The following is a 20,447-nucleotide window of genomic DNA, read 5'->3' on the forward strand; positions in this document are numbered from 1 at the left end:
CCTGTCGCTTCGCCGTGCTGCAAAAACAGAACTGAAATATTTAACACGTGAATGGTTTTATATTTTTCTCAAAATAATACTCAAGAACAGGGGTGTCAGACACATATTCTGGGTTGCCTACCCCTGCATTAGTGGGTAAACGGCAAATGAGTGAACGGGACAGCAGAGACGTCCCCATGGAGACGAGGGTTTTCTTACGTGCCTGGCTGGAGTCGCAACACGACACCAGTCCGTCAGTAATAACAGTCCCCGATAACCTGGACCAATTCAAACCGTTATTTATTTTTTATTATTTAATTTGCATTTCCTCACATTTCTTAATCCTCATTTTCTTCATTTATATTTGGATTTTATTTTGTGTTGAAAATAAAAATAAAGACATTTAAAAAGATTTTTGAAAGAAATCTTTTCTTGAGTTTAAGACCTCAAGAATGTATCTTCTAATTAATTATGAAACAAATACAATAAGCTATTGTGTTATTTTCTATACTGCTTGTCATCATTCGTGTTAGCTGGAATCTATCCCAGCTGACGTGAACGTGTCACACATAATTGTACTCATATGTATATTCATATTCACACGCATTTTAATCCTCATATTCACACACATATTTACACTCGTATATTCTTTCTCATATTCACACACATATTCATGCGTATATTTGTACTACGGTCATATTCAGAAAATAATATTCACACATTTAGACTTATATTCACAATCGCATTGATACTCACACACACATTCGCCCTCATATTTACAATCATATTCACACACATTCAGACTTGTATTCATATTCTCAGTAATATTCACACACATTTAGACTTATATTCACAATCATATTCGTACTCATGCCAGTAACTTGTTGCGAACTAACAGACAATACTTATTACCTGAGACTTTAAACTGTTTTTAACTCCTTTTTATCAAAGAAATTGTTCTTGGGGTCATTTGTATTTGCCTTTTCAATGTGTACGTTACTTCTGTTTTAAATGTTATTTTTTTAGTCTGTCCTTTGTGGTGTACAGCCCTTTGTTTTTTAACTGTGATTGTTTTTAAAAGGCTTTATAAATAAAGTTGGTATGGTATTTGTGGAGGGACGGAGCCGACGGCGGGGCGGGACACCCTTTGGCCCGGCTCAAGATGGCGGCCAGGAGGCGTAGTATGCAGCGGAATAAAGAGGCGGGGCGTGCCTGGAGCGACGCCGCCACAATCAAGATCAGGTTCTCAATCTGCCTACCTCCTCCTCCGCTGCTCGTCTCGGCCGGCTTCCCAGTTGCCGGTGACGTCGTCTTCCTCTGGGGCTCATTCTTCGACCGTTCGTGTTTTGTCACTTCTGCTCTCCTGTGGACACTCCACCTCTCCCTTTCGCTCCTTCCTCCTTCTCCCCTCTTAAACGCTGCGAAGAGATAGGCAGATTGAGAACCGGTGTGTGTGTCACGCACCTGATCTTGATTGGGGCGGCGTCGCTCCAGGCACGCCCCGCCTCTTTGTTCCTCTACATACTCCGCCTCCTGGCCGCCATTTTGAGCCGGGCCAAAGCGTGTCCCGCCCCGCCGTCGGCCCCGTCTCTTCACAGTTTTGTACCTGGCGGTGGTAATAGGAGTAACAAAAACTAAAGCGCAACAAGCAAAAAGAATGTATTAGTAGTAAATTTATTGAAAAAGACAACCATAGTTCCCGCTTCAGAAATATGTAACAGAACAAAATGGAATCTTTTTTTCTTCCTTCCCCCCCCGCCCGCCCTCCATCAAGATTTTGCACGACATCTATCATGAAATCTAAATAATTATGAGCAGAGCCACCTACAGTGAAGCATGATTAGAAAACTAACATTTAAAAAAAACAGACCATTCTCTTATTTTACAAACAATGTTCACAAGGGTCAATAATGTGCATGTAAAAAAAAAAGAAAAGAAAAGAGCACCATTTTCTTCCAGTTAGGATGAGTCCTGCCACTGTCGTGTGAACTCATCAAACACACATGTGCTCTTTCAAACACTCCACAAATAACTTCATTTTGCTGGAATGCTTCCAATTTTAAAAAGGTCAAAAGTCACCCAGGTGGGTATGAACCGATGCTCCTTCTAAAAAAATAAAAATAAAAATGTCTCATCAGTGACTCATCAGTGAAGGTAAACATGAAATGTAGACTGATGTTTGCTGCCCCCTGCTGGCCGTTTTTTTTTTGTTTGTCTATAGCAGGAGGCAAATGGCAGCATTCCACCATTCACAGTTGTCCAATTGCTCATCTTGTTCTGCCACAAAACACTTTTTTTTTCTCTCCATGACTGAAAAATGGAACCAATTCCTCTGTAAAAAAAAAATAATAATAATAATAAGTTCTTGGACGTGGAGAAAAATGTGTGAGTACGTGTCTAGGAGGGGCTTGAGGGGGCATTGGAGGAGCTGGTGTCCGGAGAGGCGCTGGGCTGCCGCTGGTCCTCGGGCGTGCTGTCCGCCTGTAGCGACGCCATGGCTGCCGACGAGTACTTGCACTTGGAGGAGCCGCAGTCACAACTGAACATCTTGTTTTTCACTTCCCAGAAGTGCTTGCCGTAGTTAAAGCTGACAAGTGGAGAAAAGGAAAAAAAGGATTGTCAGACATCTTTTTATTGTGTACTACAAAACCCCAAAACCAGTGAAGTTGTCACATTGTGTAAATGGTAAAAAAAAAAAACACAATACAATAATTTGCAAGTCCTTTTCAACCTATATTCATTTTAATACTCTGCAAAGACAAGATACTTAACGTTCAAACTGGTAAACTTTTGTAATTTTTTGCAAATATTCGCTCATTTGGAATTTGATGCCGGCCACATGTTTCAAAAAAGCTGGCACAAGTGGCAAAAAAGACTGAGAAAGTTGAGGAATGCTCATCAAACACTTATTTGGAACATTCCACAGGTGAACAAACTAAAATGGGAACAGGTGGGTGCCATGATTGGGTATAAAAGCAGCTTCCATGAAATGCTCAGTCGTTCACAAACAAGGATGGGGCGAGGGTCACCGCTTTATGAACAAATGCGTGCGCAAATTGTCGAACAGTTTAAGAACAACATTTCTCAACGAGCTATTGCATGGAATTTAGGGATTTCACCATCTACGGTCCGTAATATCATCAAAAGGTTCAGAGAATCTGGAGAAATCACTGCACGTAACATTGAAAGCCCTTGACCTTTGGTATCTCAAGCGGTTCTGCATCAAAAAGTGACATCCGTGTGTAAAGGATATAACCACATGGGCTCAGGAACACTTCAGAAAACCACTGTCAGTAACTACAGTTTGTCGCTACATCTGTAAGTGCAAGTTAAAACTCTACTATGCAAAGTCAAACCCATTTATCAACAACACCCGGAAACGCCGCCGGCTTTGCTGGGCCCGAGCTCATCTAAGATGGACTGATGCAAAGTGGAAAAGTGTTCTGTGGTCTGACGAGTCCACATTTCAAATTGTTTTTGGAAACTGTGGACGTCGTGTCCTCTGGAACAAAGAGGAAACAAACCATCCGGATTGTTATAGATGCAATGTTCAAAAGCCAGCATCTGTGATGGTATGGGGGTGTATTAGTGCCAAAGGCATGGGTAACTTACACATCTGTGAAGGCACCATTAATGCTGAAAGGTACAAACAGCAACATATGTTGCCATCCAAGCAATGTTATCATTGACGCCCCTGCTTATTTCAGCAAGACAATGCCAAGCTACGTGTTACAACAGCTTGGCTTCGTAGTAAAAGAGTGTGGGTACAAGACTGGCCTGCCTGTAGTCCAGACCTGTCTCCCATTGAAAATGTGTGGCACATTATGAAGCCTAAAATACTACAACGTAGACCCCGGACTGTTGAACAACTCAAGCAAGAATGGGAAAGAATTCCACCTGAAAAGCTTAAAAAATATGTCTCCTCAGTTCCTAAATGTTTACTGAGTGTTGTTAAAAGGAAAGGCCATGTAACACAGTGGTAAAAATGCCCCCGTGCAAACTTTTGTGCAATGTGTTGCTGCCATTAAACTCCACCTTAATGATTATTTGCTAAAAAAAAAAAAAAATTCTCAGTTTGAACATTAAATATCTTGTCTATTCAATTAATATAATTTAAAAAGGATATGCAAATCATTGTATTCTGTTTTTATTTACCAACTTCACTGGTTTTGGGTTTTGCAAAAGTAAAATGAATGAAAGTAGGTGTTAGTTTCGGTATAATTTATGTGTAAGTTCTGCTACCATTTCAAACCCAGTGATTATGTAAAACATGACGATGGATGAAATTTTTTTTTTTCTTTACCCCAGCTCCTCTCCAGCTTTGATGTTTTCACTAGCAAAGAAGGCGATGTGAGGGAAACGCAGGTCCTGGTGTGTGGTGAACACTCTGCAGGCGAACAGGTTGGGTTCGCACATGTGGTTGAGGAACCGGCTGACGTTGCCATAGAAACGGGCGTCGATGCAGTACTGGGCTTGTGGCTGGGAGGCAGAGATAAAATAAAGTAATAATGAAATGGTGGATTTTTAAAGAAGCATATGAACTACTGACTGAACACATTTGGACGACCCGGAATGTCTTCACAGCGTTTCACTTTTTCCACATGGTATTGCAAAATAGAATGAATTCATTCTTGTCCTCAAAATTCTACACAAAATACCCTGTAATGCAGGGGTCACCAACCTTTTTTAAACCAAGAGCTACTTCTTGGGTACTGATTAATGCGAAGGGCTACCAGTTTGATACACACTTCAATAAATTGCCAGAAATAGCCAATTTGCTCAATTTTCTTTTAAAAAATAAATCTATATATATATATATATATATATATATATATATCAATCAATCAATGTTTACTTATATAGCCCTAAATCGCTAGTGTCTCAAAGGGCTGCACAAACCACTACGACATCCTCGGTAGGCCCACATAAGGGCAAGGAAAACTCACACCCAGTGGGACGTCGGTGACAATGATGACTATGAGAACCTTGGCGAGGAGGAAAGCAATGGACGTCGAGCGGGTCTAACATGATATATATGTATATATATATATATATATATATATATATATATATATATATATATATATATATATATATATATATATATATATATATATATATATATATACATATATATATAAAAATGGGTATTTCTGTCTGTCATTCCATTGTATTTTTTTTTCCTTTTACGGAAGGTTTTTTGTATAGAATAAATGATGAAAAAAACACTTAATTGAACGGTTAAAAGAGGAGAAAACAGGAAAAAAAAAATTGAAAATTAAATTTTGCAACATATTTTATCTTCAATTTCGGCTCTTTAAAATTCAAAATTCAACCGAAAAAAAGAAGAGAAAAACGAGCTAATTCGAATCTTTTTGAAAAAATTTAAAAAAGAATTTATGAAACATCATTATTAATTTTTCCCGATTAAGATTAATTTTAGAATTTTGATGACATGTTTTAAATAGGTTAAAATCCAATCTGCACTTTGTTAGAATATATAACAAATTGGACCGAGCTATATTTCTAACAAAGACAAATCATTATTTCTTCTAGATTTTCCAGAACAAAAAATTGAAAAGAAATTCAAAAGACTTTAAAATAAGATTTAAATTTATCTAAGACTGTAATATAACAAGAAGTGGAAAAAGTGAATATTTTCCGGATGCACTGAGTGTGAGGCTGGACTTGGTTTTTGTGAGAACTGTGACTGTACCTTATCCTCTAAACTGAAGAGGAAAGCGTCATTCTGCCTCATTTCGGCTTCTGCTTCAGAGATGATCTCACCGATGTACCTGGTGACAAAATTGTGATTTTTTTAAATTTTATTTTTTACTCTATTTCAGACATGCTTGGTTTTCAAACATGAACAAAAATTCCATTGATGAAGCAGTCATAAATATTTAAAACAAGATTTGACTCCAAAAAAAAGTTGCATTTATTTCATCATCCATGAAAAAAATAAATATTCTCATAAGTTACGTATTAGTAAAAGAGACTTACTCGCAAACAAATGTCCCCTGTGGTATGTCTTGCAGTGCTCGGACCCCCCAGCCCTTCTTAATTGTCCTAAAGAGCTGAATCCTGGCCCTGGAATACATGACATGTTATTGCTTCTCGTTGTCCCTTCTCGTTACAACAATGACATTTTCTCTCTGCGGCAAACTAAAAGATACATATTATTTTTGAAATAAATTCAAATGTTCTTTACCGGAGTCCATTTTGCACCACTCTGTTCTTGCAGGTCCTCCAACAGGAACAAGCATGGTTGCACTCAAAGATGAGAGGGGGCTCCTCACGGCAGAATTCCGGCAGAAGACAGGCATCCTGTAAAAGTAGACCATTACCGTGTTACGACTCGTTTTAAGAAGAGAACACATTAAAGTTGTCAGGCAGTCAAAAAATGCACAAACATGCTCTTGTGCAGATGATTAATACCAGCAATCAGTTCAAATGTACCTACTGATTTATTCATTTATCTTCATTCCTCTTTATCTTTTATTATTTTTACCTTCTTTACTGCTCAAGCTATACTATTTTTATACCCCCGTTTACTTTAATGAATTATCTTTACACTCTTTATTTATTGTAATTGATCTTAATTGTTATGTATTTTACATTTGTATCTGCTCTCATTTACCCAACTATCTATTTTTCTTTCTTTTACCTTCATTGCTGGCCAAAATACAAACTGTCTTTTTTACTGCCATTTCCTTATTGAATTATCTTTACACTTTTTATATATTGTAGCTGTTTTTTTTTATGTATATATAACAGTTTTGTTTGTTTTCATTTCTCTCTTATTATTTACGTATCCATCTTTATTTTTACCTTCTTCATCTGTTTATTTTCTTTTACTTTCATTAAGTTATATTTATTTGACTCCCCATTTACTTATTTTATCTGTTATCATTACACTCTTTATTTTTTCAACTTTATCTTATTTTGTATTAATAAAAAAATGTTGTGTATATATATTTATTGTTTAGTTATCCATTTATAGTTCATTTATTAAAAGTTCCATTTTTCTTCTGTTTCACACTCATTTCTACACAAACTATATTCTTTAAAAAATAATTAACATATTCAATCTTTACACTTCAATTGTAATTGATCTTATTTCCCATGTATTCATCATTTTTATTTATTTTCATTTTACAGCTTTTATTTACTCATCCACTTTTTTTTATTTGATATATATACATTTTTTTCTTCTTTGTTATCTTCATCAGTGAGCAGCTACATTATATTTGATCAGTTTTTGTGACTCCCATTTACTTGCCTAATCTATCATCTTCATTTAAAAAGCCTATTTGCTGTAACTAATCAACTACGTTTATGTTTATCTTTTGCATTTATATTTTTTGATAGTCATTATTAATTTGTTACTATCAGTTCAGTTCATTTCGAACATTTGATTCATTATTTAGTTTTTACATTTTCAACACTTTTTCTTCATTCATCAGTGTATAAGATGTCAATCTCTATCATTTTCTCTTCCTATTACAAATGGACACAATGACACAGGAAGTCGACCACATTCAATCACACGTCTTATAATAAGTGTTGACATCATGTGAAAGAAATATCACTAGCTGACGGATTAGGATAATACATTTTGCTTCTTCTTACACCTTTTCGGACAGGCTGAATCGTGCAAACGTAATGCTCGACAAATCAAATATTACTTCCTCATTTTGGGGTTACTTCAAACAACATTATAGACACAGTGAATCTGGCCATCTTACCTTATCGTACCAGCAACGTAGACTTAGCTGTCCACACATGCAGGCGCTTGAAGAACAGTCTTCTTTGCAAACACAGTACTGTTTGATACACAGAACAATAACATCAGTCACTTCAGACTGGAAAAAGGGGAAAAAAAAGGTACAGTTTGCACTAAGGTTGTAGGGTATACCGGTACTAATAAAGTACAGTTATCCTAATTGAGTGAAATCGGTACTATACTACGGTGGTGACTACATGCCGAGGCGCATGACGTAGAGCAAGGGGTCGGGAACCTTTTTGGCTGAGAGAGCCAAGAAGCCAAATATTTAAAAATGTATCTCCGTAAGAGCAATAAAATATATTTTTTTAACACTGAACACAACTAAACGCGTGCATTTTTAGGTAAGACCAACATTTCTAGAGTATAATAGATCTCTTATTCTTTGCAATAACATTGTTATTCTGAAGCTAACTGTGGAGGGGGCGTAGCCTGCGGGCCTGCAGCGAAGCGTGGTGTTGCCAGGACCGGCTTCGAAATCAGCGACAGGTGCGTATACGGCCCACCTGGGCCTTGTTATCTAATCACCTGTCGCTCTCTTTATAAGCAGCAGCCAGGAGGAGGGACGGGGTTGAGGCTGGAGCCAGAGTGTGAGCGAGAACGAAAGAGAAAAAGACAATTGCTGGAAAGCAACTGAGAGACTGATTGAAAAATTTTAAAATATTGTAACCCTGAAATAGGCTCTCATGTCGGTGCTTGGTGGTCTGAAGAACCCCCAAGAGGGCAAGCCCTACACTAACCAATAATAAATAAATAACTTCTTACCCTTAATGCAACTTCTTGAACAAGTGCGGTAGAAAAAAAGGATGGATTCAAATGCATAAGCATGTTTTATATTTTGAACGTTATTTTTAACACTTTGATTACAAGTGGAATTATTCATTACCTATTGTGTTAAGCAATGTCAGCTCAGATTTATCCGATAGCCAGATGCAGTCATCAAAAGAGCCACATCTGGCTCGTGAGCCATAGGTTCCCTACCCCTGACGTAGCGTGTGTCAAAACACACACACAAAGTGCATACAAGCAATAACATCTTGGAGAGGAAGAATAGCAAAAAACAACATTTCTACTGGTTAATAAAGATGGTGCGTGAAGAGCAATTTGGAGGTATTTGGGCTTCAAAACTAACGTGCGTAAAGAGCAATATGGAGGTATTTGGGCTTCAAAACTAACAACAAAGGGGTTGTTTTAAACACGGAAGCAACGCGCTTTAAGTGTTGCTCTAAAACACGCCTCGCCAAATTTGGCGATTAGTATTACCACCTTTGCTTCAAACTTAGGTCAACATTTAAATAATGAATATTCAGCAGTAAAAAAAGACTGTTTTCACTGCTGGACTCTAGAAAGAGGATCCGCAGCCTCCATAGCAGAACCTCCAGGTTCTGTAACAGCTTCTTTCCTCAGGCCGTAAGACTCTTGAACGCATCAAAATAATCCCCTCGATTCCCCCCAAAAATGGATTAACTGGCTGGAATATAAAGACAATATAACATATATCCATAATCTATTTATTTATATCTGCACCTTTTTGCTTTTTTTATCATGCACTACCCTGAGCTAATGCAACAAAATGTCATTGTTATCTGTCCAGTAAAGTTCAAATTTGAATGACAATAAGAAGGAAGTCTAAGTCTACGTTTATTCAGATCTGCACAGGGAGTCATAAAGAGTGCCAGGTAATAATGTAGTTGTTACACCGGTCCTGCTGTTTGGCTCCGGTGCAGACCGTCGTCAACAAGCACAGGGAAGACGTTCCCTCCAGGGTTGATGTTTTCGTTGGGGGTAACACCCTTCACTTTACAACGGGTCTGCTAAGCTCCACTTTCAGGTCAGAATTTGAGGCCGCCGATTTGTGACAATCGTTTATTTATTCATTTGATTTGAGACATTCTGATTGCTTTATTATTAATTTAGCAGGACACAACCGTACCCATTAATTTTTCTACTGCGTAGTGCCCGCGCTTCCGCTCCCTCTCTTTACTCGCCCACTCACTCACTGATGTCACTCAGACAACACATTGCCATTCTCTTAAACACAAATACACTACTCTCAGTAGTTAACCAGCTATCCTGCTGTGCACATGTGTATACATAATATGTAGATACACAACAAGCAGATACGTATACGCTCACAAAGCTGCTTGGATTGATGCCAAATATTAGCTGAGTTCAGACCGCTTATCTAATGTCAACTCGTTCAAGTAAAATGACTGAATTTGGAAACAAAATTGTTACAATTTGTGTTTTATCTTTCACAATGTGTGTTTAACTGCTACATTGCTTATCTGTGTACATTTATCCATAGTTTTGTTTTTAGTACTTACTAATAATTATATTTTTCTTAAAACACAGACCAGGATTGGCAACCATAAATCATAACTAATTTAATATTATGTTAAAAACCTTTTTAATTATATTGTAATGTAATTCTTGATTATGGAAAATTGTAAACTCTTCTTTGAATGCAACAATAAAAATAATGTGTTTAATGCCCCTTAATTTATATATTAACCTTCAAAAATGTATCTTTGCGTGCAATAAGAAACATATGTTTATCGTATTGTAATATTTTCTGTTAAAATTAAGCCATAATTGACATTTTTTTAGTAGATCGCTTTCTTTGGGAAAGTATCAAAAAGTATTGATACACATTTTGGTACCAGTACCAAATCTATTTGAATCGGGACAACTCACCTGTAAGTGTGTGATGTTTCTGTCAATGTTCATCGGGGAGGTGACACAGTTCTCAAGGATGTACTTATAGTCGCCTGGATAAGGTTCGCTGTCCACAAAGTTGACACAAGGAATTGGAACTCTCTCTTGCCCAAGAGCGATGTCACTGTGCACAGACCACACACACGATGTCATATAATTATGCAAAGATCTTTTCATGCTCGTTTACCTTAGTTTTACCTCATCACAGCCAAGGTGACGCAACAAGTTAGTCATTTATATCCATACTGCTATGGCTACTTTTCCTTACATAAACCCCTCTTTAACACCTCACATTGAAAAGGGAAGCACAGATCAATTTGAACCTGTGAAGGATTTTTCTTGCTGCCTGAGTGACGTTCTTGGCATCTTTCTCTCTCTTGTTGGCTTGCAGGGCTGCAAAGGTTTTTGTGTTGTGACCGCAGCAGTCCGTAGGGGTTTCTCCCTCGCGATTTTTGAGGAAAACATCCGCTCCGTGGGATAAAAAGAGCCTGGAATGTACAAAAGCAACATTATTAAAAACATAAAAGATTTAACAACAAGGCAATTAGCTTAATAATATAGAGTCGTGGTCAAAACTTGTAAAGAACCTAATGTCAATGAGTTTCCAATAATTTCTACAACTCTTATTTTTATTTTTTTGTGACAGAGTGATTGAATCACATACTTGTTGGTCACAAAAAACATTCATGAACTTTGGTTCTATTATGAATTTATTATGGGTCTACTGAAAATGTGACCAAATCTGCTGGGTCAAAAGTATACATACAGCAACATACATTATACATTTTGCAGATGTAGAAAAGTTACAATCAAATCAAATTAGCTTCATGACATGCATGGATGGCCTCTTAACTTCATGTGAGTGATTATGATAAACGACAGCTGTTGACTTCTCTGAGTCCATTTAAATAGGGCTCATTTTGATGCAGTCATTAGATTCGGTTACAAACGCGACAAGGAGTGGTCAAAAATTCAACCAGAAGCTTGCCAGAAGCTCGTGGATGGCTACCAAAAGCGCCTTATAGCAGTGAAACTTTCCAAGGGACATGTAACCAAATATTAACATTGCTGTATGTATACTTTTGACCCAGCAGATTTGGTCACATTTTCAGTAGATCCATAATAAATTCATAAAAGAACCTTACTTCATGAATGTTTTTTGTGACCAACAAGTATCTGTGTTTTTTTTTTAAGTAACCCAATAGACAGCTGATGGTGTCGAGAGCCTGCTGACGTACTGCATAACAGTGTGGTACGCCAGCTGCACTGAAGCAGACGAACAGGCGATTCAAAGGGTCATAAAGTCTGCACAAAAAATCATCGGCTTCCCCCTGCCCTCCCTGAAGGATTTACATAACTCCCGTTGCCTCAAGAAAGCAAAAAAACATCACCAAAGAGAGCACATACCCTGGCTTCCACCTGCTACCATCAGGCAGACGCTACAGGTGCATCAGAGCCAGAACAAACAGGCTTAGAGACAGCTTCTTTCCCAGAGCTGTCACCATGTTGAACTCTAACTTATAATAATAATAATTCACCCCTTTACAATATCCTACCCTAATACCCTAATGTGCAATACTACCCTTTGAGTGCAATACGTCCGACACTGATTGTTATTTATAACTCCAGTACTCTTGTCTTGTTCTGTACATTGTACAATATTTTGTATTTCTATAGTGTTTTGTATATTGTACAGGATTGATTATTATTTTTATTGGATACTAGGCTCCACGGTGGAAGAGGGGTTAGTGCGTCTGCCTCACAATACGAAGTTCCTGCAGTCCTGGGTTCAAATCCAGGCTCGGGATCTTTCTGTGTGGAGTTTGCATGTTCTCCCCGTGAATGCGTGGGTTCCCTCCGGGTACTCCGGCTTCCTCCCACTTCCAAAGACATGCACCTGGGGATAGGTTGATTGGCAACACGAAATTGGCCCTAGTGTGTGAATGTGAGTGTGAATGTTGTCTGTCTATCTGTGTTGGCCCTGCGATGAGGTGGCAACTTGTCCAGGGTGTACCCTGCCTTCCGCCCGATTGTAGCTGAGATAGGCGCCAACGCCCCCCGCGACCCCGAAAGGGAATAAGCGGTAGAAAATGGATGGATGGATAGTCTGTTTATTTCAATTGTTAGTTTTTCCTTTATTACCTCGTGTTATTTATTTTACCCCATATTTGTTCCCACTACCGAACATTAGGTTGGAGTCCTTAATCTCGTTATATGGAAATATAATGACAATAAAGTCCATTCTTCTATTCTATTCTATTCTATTAATTACATTCCCTAGTAATGAGCAATTATATTAGTAATTAAATTACTTATTGGGTAAAGTAACGAGTAACTATAATTAATTACTATTTAAAAGTAATTTTCAGAACACTGGTAGTAACAGAGTCTAAACTAAACACTAGGCACGTTTAACCTAAAATACAGATATATATCGCATATCGCCGTTTGGCCTAAAAATACCGGGATATCAGTTTTGGTCCATATCACCCAGCTCTAAGACCAACCTATCGCTCAGAAGAAGGGTAGAGAAGAAGACGGGACTCTCCGGTAGGCTAATTTATGCTGTGTTAAATAACATCTTTATGTTAAATTTGTGAACGAACACAAGCGCTTGTTTAAAAATGTCATGTTTCAATGTGTACTTTGCGGCTAATAGAAATGTGCGGACATAATATGTACAAATTCAATTCGTCCAAAAATGAGGTGCACTTAGGGCTGGGCGATATGGACTTTTTTTAATATCTCGATATTTTTAGGCCATATCGCGATACACAATATATATCTAGATATTTTGCCTTGGACTTGAATTAACACTTGATACATATTATCACAGCAGTATCAATCAACCAATCAATGTTTATTAATATAGCCCTAAATCACTAGTGTCTCAAAGGGCTGCACAAACAACAACGACATCGTTGGTAGAGCCCACATAAGGGCAAGGAAAACTCACACCCAGTGGGACGTCGGTGACAGTGACAATGATGACTATGAGAAACCTAGGGCAGTGGTTCTCAAATGGGGGTACACGTACCCCTGGGGGTACTTGAAGGTATGACAAGGGGTACGTGAGATTTTTTTTTAAATATTCTAAAAATATCAACATTTCAAAAATCCTTTATGAATATATTTATTGAATAATACTTCAACAAAATATGAATGTAAGTTCATAAACTGTGAAAAGAAATTCAACAATGCAATATTCAGTGTTGACAGCTCCCTTTTTTGTGGACATGTTCCATAAATATTGATGTTAAAGATTTCTTTTTTTGTGGAGAAATGTTTAGAATTAAGTTCATGAATCCAGATGGATCACTATTACAATCCCCAAAGAGAGCACATTAAGTTGATGATTACTTCTATGTGTAGAAATCTTTATTTATAATTGAATCACTTGTTTATTTTTCAACAAGTTTTTAGTTATTTTTATATCTTTTTTTCCAAATAGTTCAAGAAAGACCACTACAAATGAGCAATATTTTGCACTGTTATACAATTTAATAAATCAGAAACTGATGACATAGTGTTGTATTTTACTTCTTTATCTCTTTTTTTCAACCAAAAATGCTTTGCTTTGATTAGGGGGTACTTGAATTAAAAAAATGTTCACAAGGGGTTTAAATGTAACTTAGATATTGGGTTTCACTATGTAAAGCGCTTTGAGTCACTCGAGAAAAGCGCTATATAAATATAATTAACTTCACAATTCACATCACTGAAAAAAGGTTGTGAACCACTGCTCTAGGGGACTGAAAGCAATGGATTTGCAAGTATGATGATTCTACTATGTGTCTACATTAATACATTCTTCTTCATACTGCATTAATATATGCTCATTTTAAACTCTCATGCAGAGAGGGAAATCACAACTAAGTCAATTGACCAAAACTGTATTTATTAAACAGTTATTAAGCAATGGCACAAACATTCATGTCATTTCCAAAACAGAAAGTGCAAGATTGTCAGAGACATTTTAAGTGTCAAATAAAAATGATCAAATGATGCTACATATTAGCAGTAATGCTACTTTTTATAGCAACGCTTGTGTCGTATACTTGACTTATTATAGTTGTCTGTTCGACATATTCCCACTTGAAGCCAAACCACACCGCCAGACGATGGACCCCCTGCTCTTTTTCTTGGGAATTACTTCTTCCTTCATTCGCACCTTCTTTCTCTCGTACTACCACTCGCACAGCTCTGCTAGCATCACAGCTAACGTCACCCATGTTGCTACCTCTCTGCTCCGCGAGGGCGTATACGTATGTGACGTGTGGCGTGACAGTATGTGACGTATGTGAGTAGGTGCGCTTTCTGTCTGTGAGAAGGAGAGACAGGAAAGAGCGAAGAGAGCCCGTAGTGTAATGCCCGCAGCTAAAAGCAACTGTTTTGATTGATTGATTGATTGATACTTTTATTAGTAGATTGCACAGTTCAGTACATATTCCGTACAATTGGCCACTAAATGGTAACACCCGAATAAGTTTTTCAACTTGTTTAAGTCGGGGTCCACGTTAATCAATTCACGGTACAAATATATACTATCAACATAATACAGTCATCACACAAGTTAATCATCACAGTACGTACATTGAATTATTTACATTATTTACAATCCGGGGGGTGGGATGAGGAGCTTTGGTTGAAATCAGTACTTCAGTCATCAACAATGGCATCAACAGAGAAATGTGGACATTGAAACAGTGTAGCTCTTATTTAGTAGGATATGTACAGCCAGCAGAGAACATAGTGAGTTTAGATAGCATAAGAACAAGTATATACATTAGAAGTACATTTGAGTTGTTTATAATCCAGGGAGATGGGATGTGAATGGAGGAGGGTATTAGTAAAGTGTTAAAGTTGCCTGGAGGTGTTGTTTTAGAGCGGTTTTGAAGGAGGATAGAGATGCACTTACTTTTATACCTGTTGGGAGTGCATTCCACATTGATGTGGCATAGAAAGAGAATGAGTTAAGACCTTTGTTAGATCGGAATCTGGGTTTAACGTGGTTTGTGGAGCTCCCCCTGGTGTTGTGGTTATGGCGGTCATTTACATTAAGGAAGTAGTTTGACATGTACTTCGGTATCAAGGAGGTGTAGCGGATTTTATAGACTAGGCTCAGTGCAAGTTGTTTTACTCTGTCCTCCACCCTGAGCCAGCCCACTTTGGAGAAGTGGGTTGGATTGAGGTGTGTGAGAACGTATACTCCAATGTCACGATATAGTCATTTTCTATATCGCACATAGACAAACCCGCGATATATCGTGTACATCGATATATCGCCCAGCCCAGGGTGCACTCAATATAGCTCGGAAAATATGGTATATATTGATTCTTATTCCTATTGATTACAATATAAGGGATCAGGGATACGCAGCTCGCCAAGCTTTAATAAGCAGCTCGCATGGTAGTTTTTCTAACAAAAAAATGGAAACAATCATGTTATTTTTGTTATGTGGAGGGTTTGCCTTGGGCTCCAAAATGACAAAATACACTTCTAGAGACCACCTGCAAATAGCAATTAAATGTGCATAATTAAAATGCCCATGGACAATGGCGCTACAATAAGGCAACACTGAACACCTCCGCCTCTAAACCCTCCAGCTTGATTGACGTTGTCTTCCAATTTTTTTTTAATTTGCAGTAAACTATTTAAATTATAATACATCATTCTATACTATATTATGATAACTTAAAGGTCTTAGCCATAACTTGAGCAACTTACATGACACAATCCAGGCGATTCTCCCGAGCAGCGATGTGTAAAGGAGAGTCTCCGTGGATGTTGACAGCCTGGAGATTACAGTCTGTGTCAAGCAGCAGCTTTGCGATTTTAACGCTGCCAGAGAAGGCAGCCCAGTGAAGGCAGATGTTTTCTTCCTGAAAATCAGAAACAAAATATTAGATAGATATTTTTCAGATTCCATTGAAAACATTTCAATTAGCACAACTTGTTCTGAGCCAACCTTGTCTCGGATACTGATGTCAGCTCCTTTGGACAGTAACAACTTGACCTGGTCCACGTGTTTGTATTCTGTGGCCCAGATCATGGCTGTCCACCCTCCATCATCCTAAGGGGGAAAAAAAGACCACACAAGACAGGTCTGGATTTAGGAACGCAACCAGAGATTTTTTCCAGTCTTTGTTATGAATAGACTGATCTGTATAGGTTTAGTCTTTATTTGAAGGGACCAAGTACAGAAACATTAAGCTCTAAGACAGATATGTTCTGTATCAGATTATAGCTAAATAGCTAATTTCCATCTGCAGTCCCTGGCTACCTAAAATAAAGGGATACAAAAATCATGCAATAAAATTATGACAATATAATCATACCATAGCAAGTAATCATATTAAGAAATGTCATAAAACGTCCTTTAATGGACACATACTTAATATACAATACAACCACACCTCATTTACATCATCACACAAAGACAATACATGCTCTTGTTCACATCTGTCATCATTTGTAAAGAAAAAACACCATGATTTTAACAGACACACCTCACAATTTACGACAAAAATGCTGTCATGAATAAATATAATACACATTAAGTTGATTTGTCAAACATAGTGGCCACCTTAGTGACCGTGTGAGCAGCTTTGATTGCTCCAAAGCCACTTTTTAACTTCAATTGTGAATGAAGAGTAATCTGTTAAACTTTTCAAGTTTGTTGTGAGGTCAATCCATTCCTTTATGGCTTTATATGAAAAGGCTGATTGTGCAAAGGATGTTTTACATCTGGATGCGCTACACTGCCCCCTGTCATGAATAAATATAATACACATTAAGTTGATTTGTCAAACATAGTGGCCACCTTAGTGACCGTGTGAGCAGCTTTGATTGCTCCAAAGCCACGTTTTAACTTCAATTGTAAATGAAGAGTAATTTGTTAATCTTTTCAAGTTTGTTGTGAGGTCGTTCCATTCCTTTATGGCTTTATATGAAAAGGCTGATTGTGCAAAAGATGTTTTACATCTGGGTGCGCTACACTGCCCCCTGGTGGAGGCTCATGTGTTTCTAGTTGTCACAGCAGATGTAAACTGGACAAAGTGCTTAAATGGCGCAGGTGTAGTGTTATTTGGGATTCGATGGGCCATTCGTATTGATGCTAATCTTTGAATGTTAGCTAAATTTAACAATCTATATTTTTGGAGAACTAAACAGTGATAGTGGTGTTGTGCTCTTCGGTCAAGTATTTTGAGCGATTGTTTGTGCAAAGTTTCCAATGGCCTCAGTGTCATTCTGCTTGCCTGCGACCAACATGTTATACAATAATAAAAACGAGACATAATCATTGCATTAAAATAAGTTTGAGCTGCCTCCAGAGTGAATGAATTCCTGATACATTTGAACGTTTTTATGTTGTATTTAAGACTCTGGCACATCTGTTTGATTTGTTTTTTAAAGCCAAGTGTTGGGTCTAAAATGACACCCGGGTAACGATATTCACTAACATTTTGTATTATTTCCTTATTAACCGTTATATTTGGAAAGGATGACATTTTATATTTGTTTACAAAATACATTGTTGCCGTTTTCTTAATGTTTAATGGAAGACAAGAGTCATGTAACCATCTTGCCACCTTCTCCATGGCTGCTGTAAGTTTTCTGGCAACCGTTTCAGCTTCTTTTCCCCCCCAAGTATAAATAACCGTGTCATCTGCATTTACATCCTCACATACAGATGGCAGGTCGTTCATATACATGGAGAAAAGAAGAGGGATGATATTAGAGCCTTGTGGCGCGCCAATATCAGTTGCAGTGAAACCGGATATTGTGTTATCAATACAAACACATTGGGTCCCACCAGATAGATATGACATAATCCATATTTTTGAACAATGCAGAAGACAAAAATGCATTGCTGGGTCTAGGGAGGTTCATGAATGAAGTTATTACATTTATATGTACTTGTAAATTACTTGTTAATTGTACATGCCTTACAACAACTTTTTGACTTGGGGGCAGCATTGGGCTAAAAAAAAAAAAAAATTTGGCCAGGGGCCATATATATATATATATATATATATATATATATATATATATATATATATATATATATATATATATATATATATATATATATATATATATATATACATATATATATACGACGAGTTGAGTTTATACCAAAATGGATACATGGATGATACAGCAGAGGATTGGGAGAATGTCATGTGGTCAGATGAAACCAAAATAGAACGTTTTGATATAAACTTAACTCGTCGTGTTTGGAGGAAGAAGAATACTGAGTTGCATCCCAAGAACACCAAACCTACTGTGAAGCATGGGGGTGGAAACATCATGCTTTGGGGCTGTTTTTCTGCTAAGGGGACAGGACGATTGATCCGTGTTAAGGAGGCCATGTATCGTGAGATTTTGAGCCAAAACCTCCTTCCATCAGTGAGAGCTTTGAATAGTTGACCAAATACTTATTTTCCACCATAATTTACAAATAAATTCTTTAAAATTCCTACAATGTGAATTCCTGAATTTTTTTTTCACATTCTGTCTCTCACAGTTGAAATGTACCTATGATGAAAATTACAGACTTCTGTCATCATTTTAAGTGGGAGAACTTGTACAATCCATGGCTGAATAAATACTTTTTTGCCCCACTGTGTATATATATATATATATATATATATATATATATACACACTACACACACACACAGTACAGGCCAACATTTTGGACACACCTTCTAATTTAATGTGTTTTGTTTATTTCCCACCCATTTATATCTATCACATAGCCTGATGGGAAATATGCAAAACACTCTCCACAATTATCCATGTTTGGTGCATTTTAGCTGCTCAATATTTTTGATTGATTGCAACAAAACCTTAAAGAGGTTGTCACGGAAGTAAACAAGGTACAAGTGGAACTTTTACATACTCTTAGTATCCAATTATATATACAGTACAGGTCAAAAGTTTGGACACACCTTCTTATTCAATGCATTTTCTTTATTTTAATGACTATTTACATTGTAGGTTGTCACTGAAGGCATCAAAGTTATGAAGCATGTGGAGTTATGCACTTAACAAAAAAGGTGAAATAACTGAAAACATCTAGTTACTTCAAAATAGCCACCCTTTGCTCTGATTACTGCTTTGCACACTCTTGGCATTCTCTCCGTACTGTATATATAATTGGATACTAAGACTATGTAAAAGTTTGACTCATACCTTGTTTAGTTCCGTGACAACCTCTTTAAACTTTTGTAATCAATCAAACATATTGAGCATCTAAAATGCGCCAAACATGTATAGTTGTGGAGAGTGTTTTGCATTTTTCCCATCATGATATGTGATGGATTTAAATAGATGCAACTTTTAATTTTTGTATGTTGTTTAGACGTTTTCTATAATATCCACATAGTTCATTGAGCAAATTGTGTTATGTGTGACAATGTGTGTTGACTTTTTATGTTGGTTGCATTTTTTTGCACGCATGAGTAGGGAAAGTTGTTTGGATTGGGTCAAAGTAGTAAATGCTTTCACTTTAAACAACATTTATGGTCTTCGACCTCCATAAGATGGCATCAAATTTGCAGAAATCTGATTTTTAGATATTCAAAATAATCTTGGACAGATTCCTTATTAAACTCATGACATCTCACAGGCCAAATTGAAGACACCAGCGGGCCGCACTTTGGACGCCCCTGCCTTACAGCCAATTAACGCTGCTGGGGGATGAAGAAACTGTAGATCTCAGTGTGACATAAATGTTACTGACCTGGCAATTTATGTTGACGAATCCTGTAGTCAGAAGATGTTGAACAATCTCGTAATGACCAGATTTCGCCGCCAGGTGGAGACATGTAAAACCTTCAACATCCTGAGAAGAGTATACAGAATATTGACTGACAGTTGAGTCAATTAGAGCTACAAATAAATGTGCCTGAAGAAACCGTCAACTCGGAGAGCAGTGTCATCTAAAATGTGGGCA

The 20,447-nt window shown here is 37.4% G+C and overlaps 1 protein-coding gene across 1 annotated transcript in view; it reads right to left on the minus strand.

The window, feature by feature from the left end:
- Window positions 1–2,197: 2,197 nt before the first annotated feature.
- The window catches only part of LOC133536416 (histone-lysine N-methyltransferase EHMT1-like), a 73,414-nt gene continuing 55,164 nt past the window's right edge, over window positions 2,198–20,447 (minus strand). Inside the window, exons 15-25 of the mRNA XM_061876916.1 lie at window positions 20,235–20,336; window positions 16,453–16,557; window positions 16,212–16,366; window positions 10,807–10,971; window positions 10,463–10,607; window positions 7,728–7,805; window positions 6,191–6,306; window positions 5,983–6,069; window positions 5,696–5,774; window positions 4,283–4,458; window positions 2,198–2,566 (exon numbers count right to left, since the gene is read on the minus strand). Coding sequence (XP_061732900.1) covers window positions 2,377–2,566; window positions 4,283–4,458; window positions 5,696–5,774; window positions 5,983–6,069; window positions 6,191–6,306; window positions 7,728–7,805; window positions 10,463–10,607; window positions 10,807–10,971; window positions 16,212–16,366; window positions 16,453–16,557; window positions 20,235–20,336 — 1,398 coding nt within the window. The 3' untranslated portion in view covers window positions 2,198–2,376. The remainder of the gene's footprint in view (window positions 2,567–4,282; window positions 4,459–5,695; window positions 5,775–5,982; window positions 6,070–6,190; window positions 6,307–7,727; window positions 7,806–10,462; window positions 10,608–10,806; window positions 10,972–16,211; window positions 16,367–16,452; window positions 16,558–20,234; window positions 20,337–20,447) is intronic.

Source organism: Nerophis ophidion, linkage group LG17, assembly GCF_033978795.1.
Source record: "Nerophis ophidion isolate RoL-2023_Sa linkage group LG17, RoL_Noph_v1.0, whole genome shotgun sequence".
Lineage (NCBI taxonomy): Eukaryota > Metazoa > Chordata > Actinopteri > Syngnathiformes > Syngnathidae > Nerophis > Nerophis ophidion.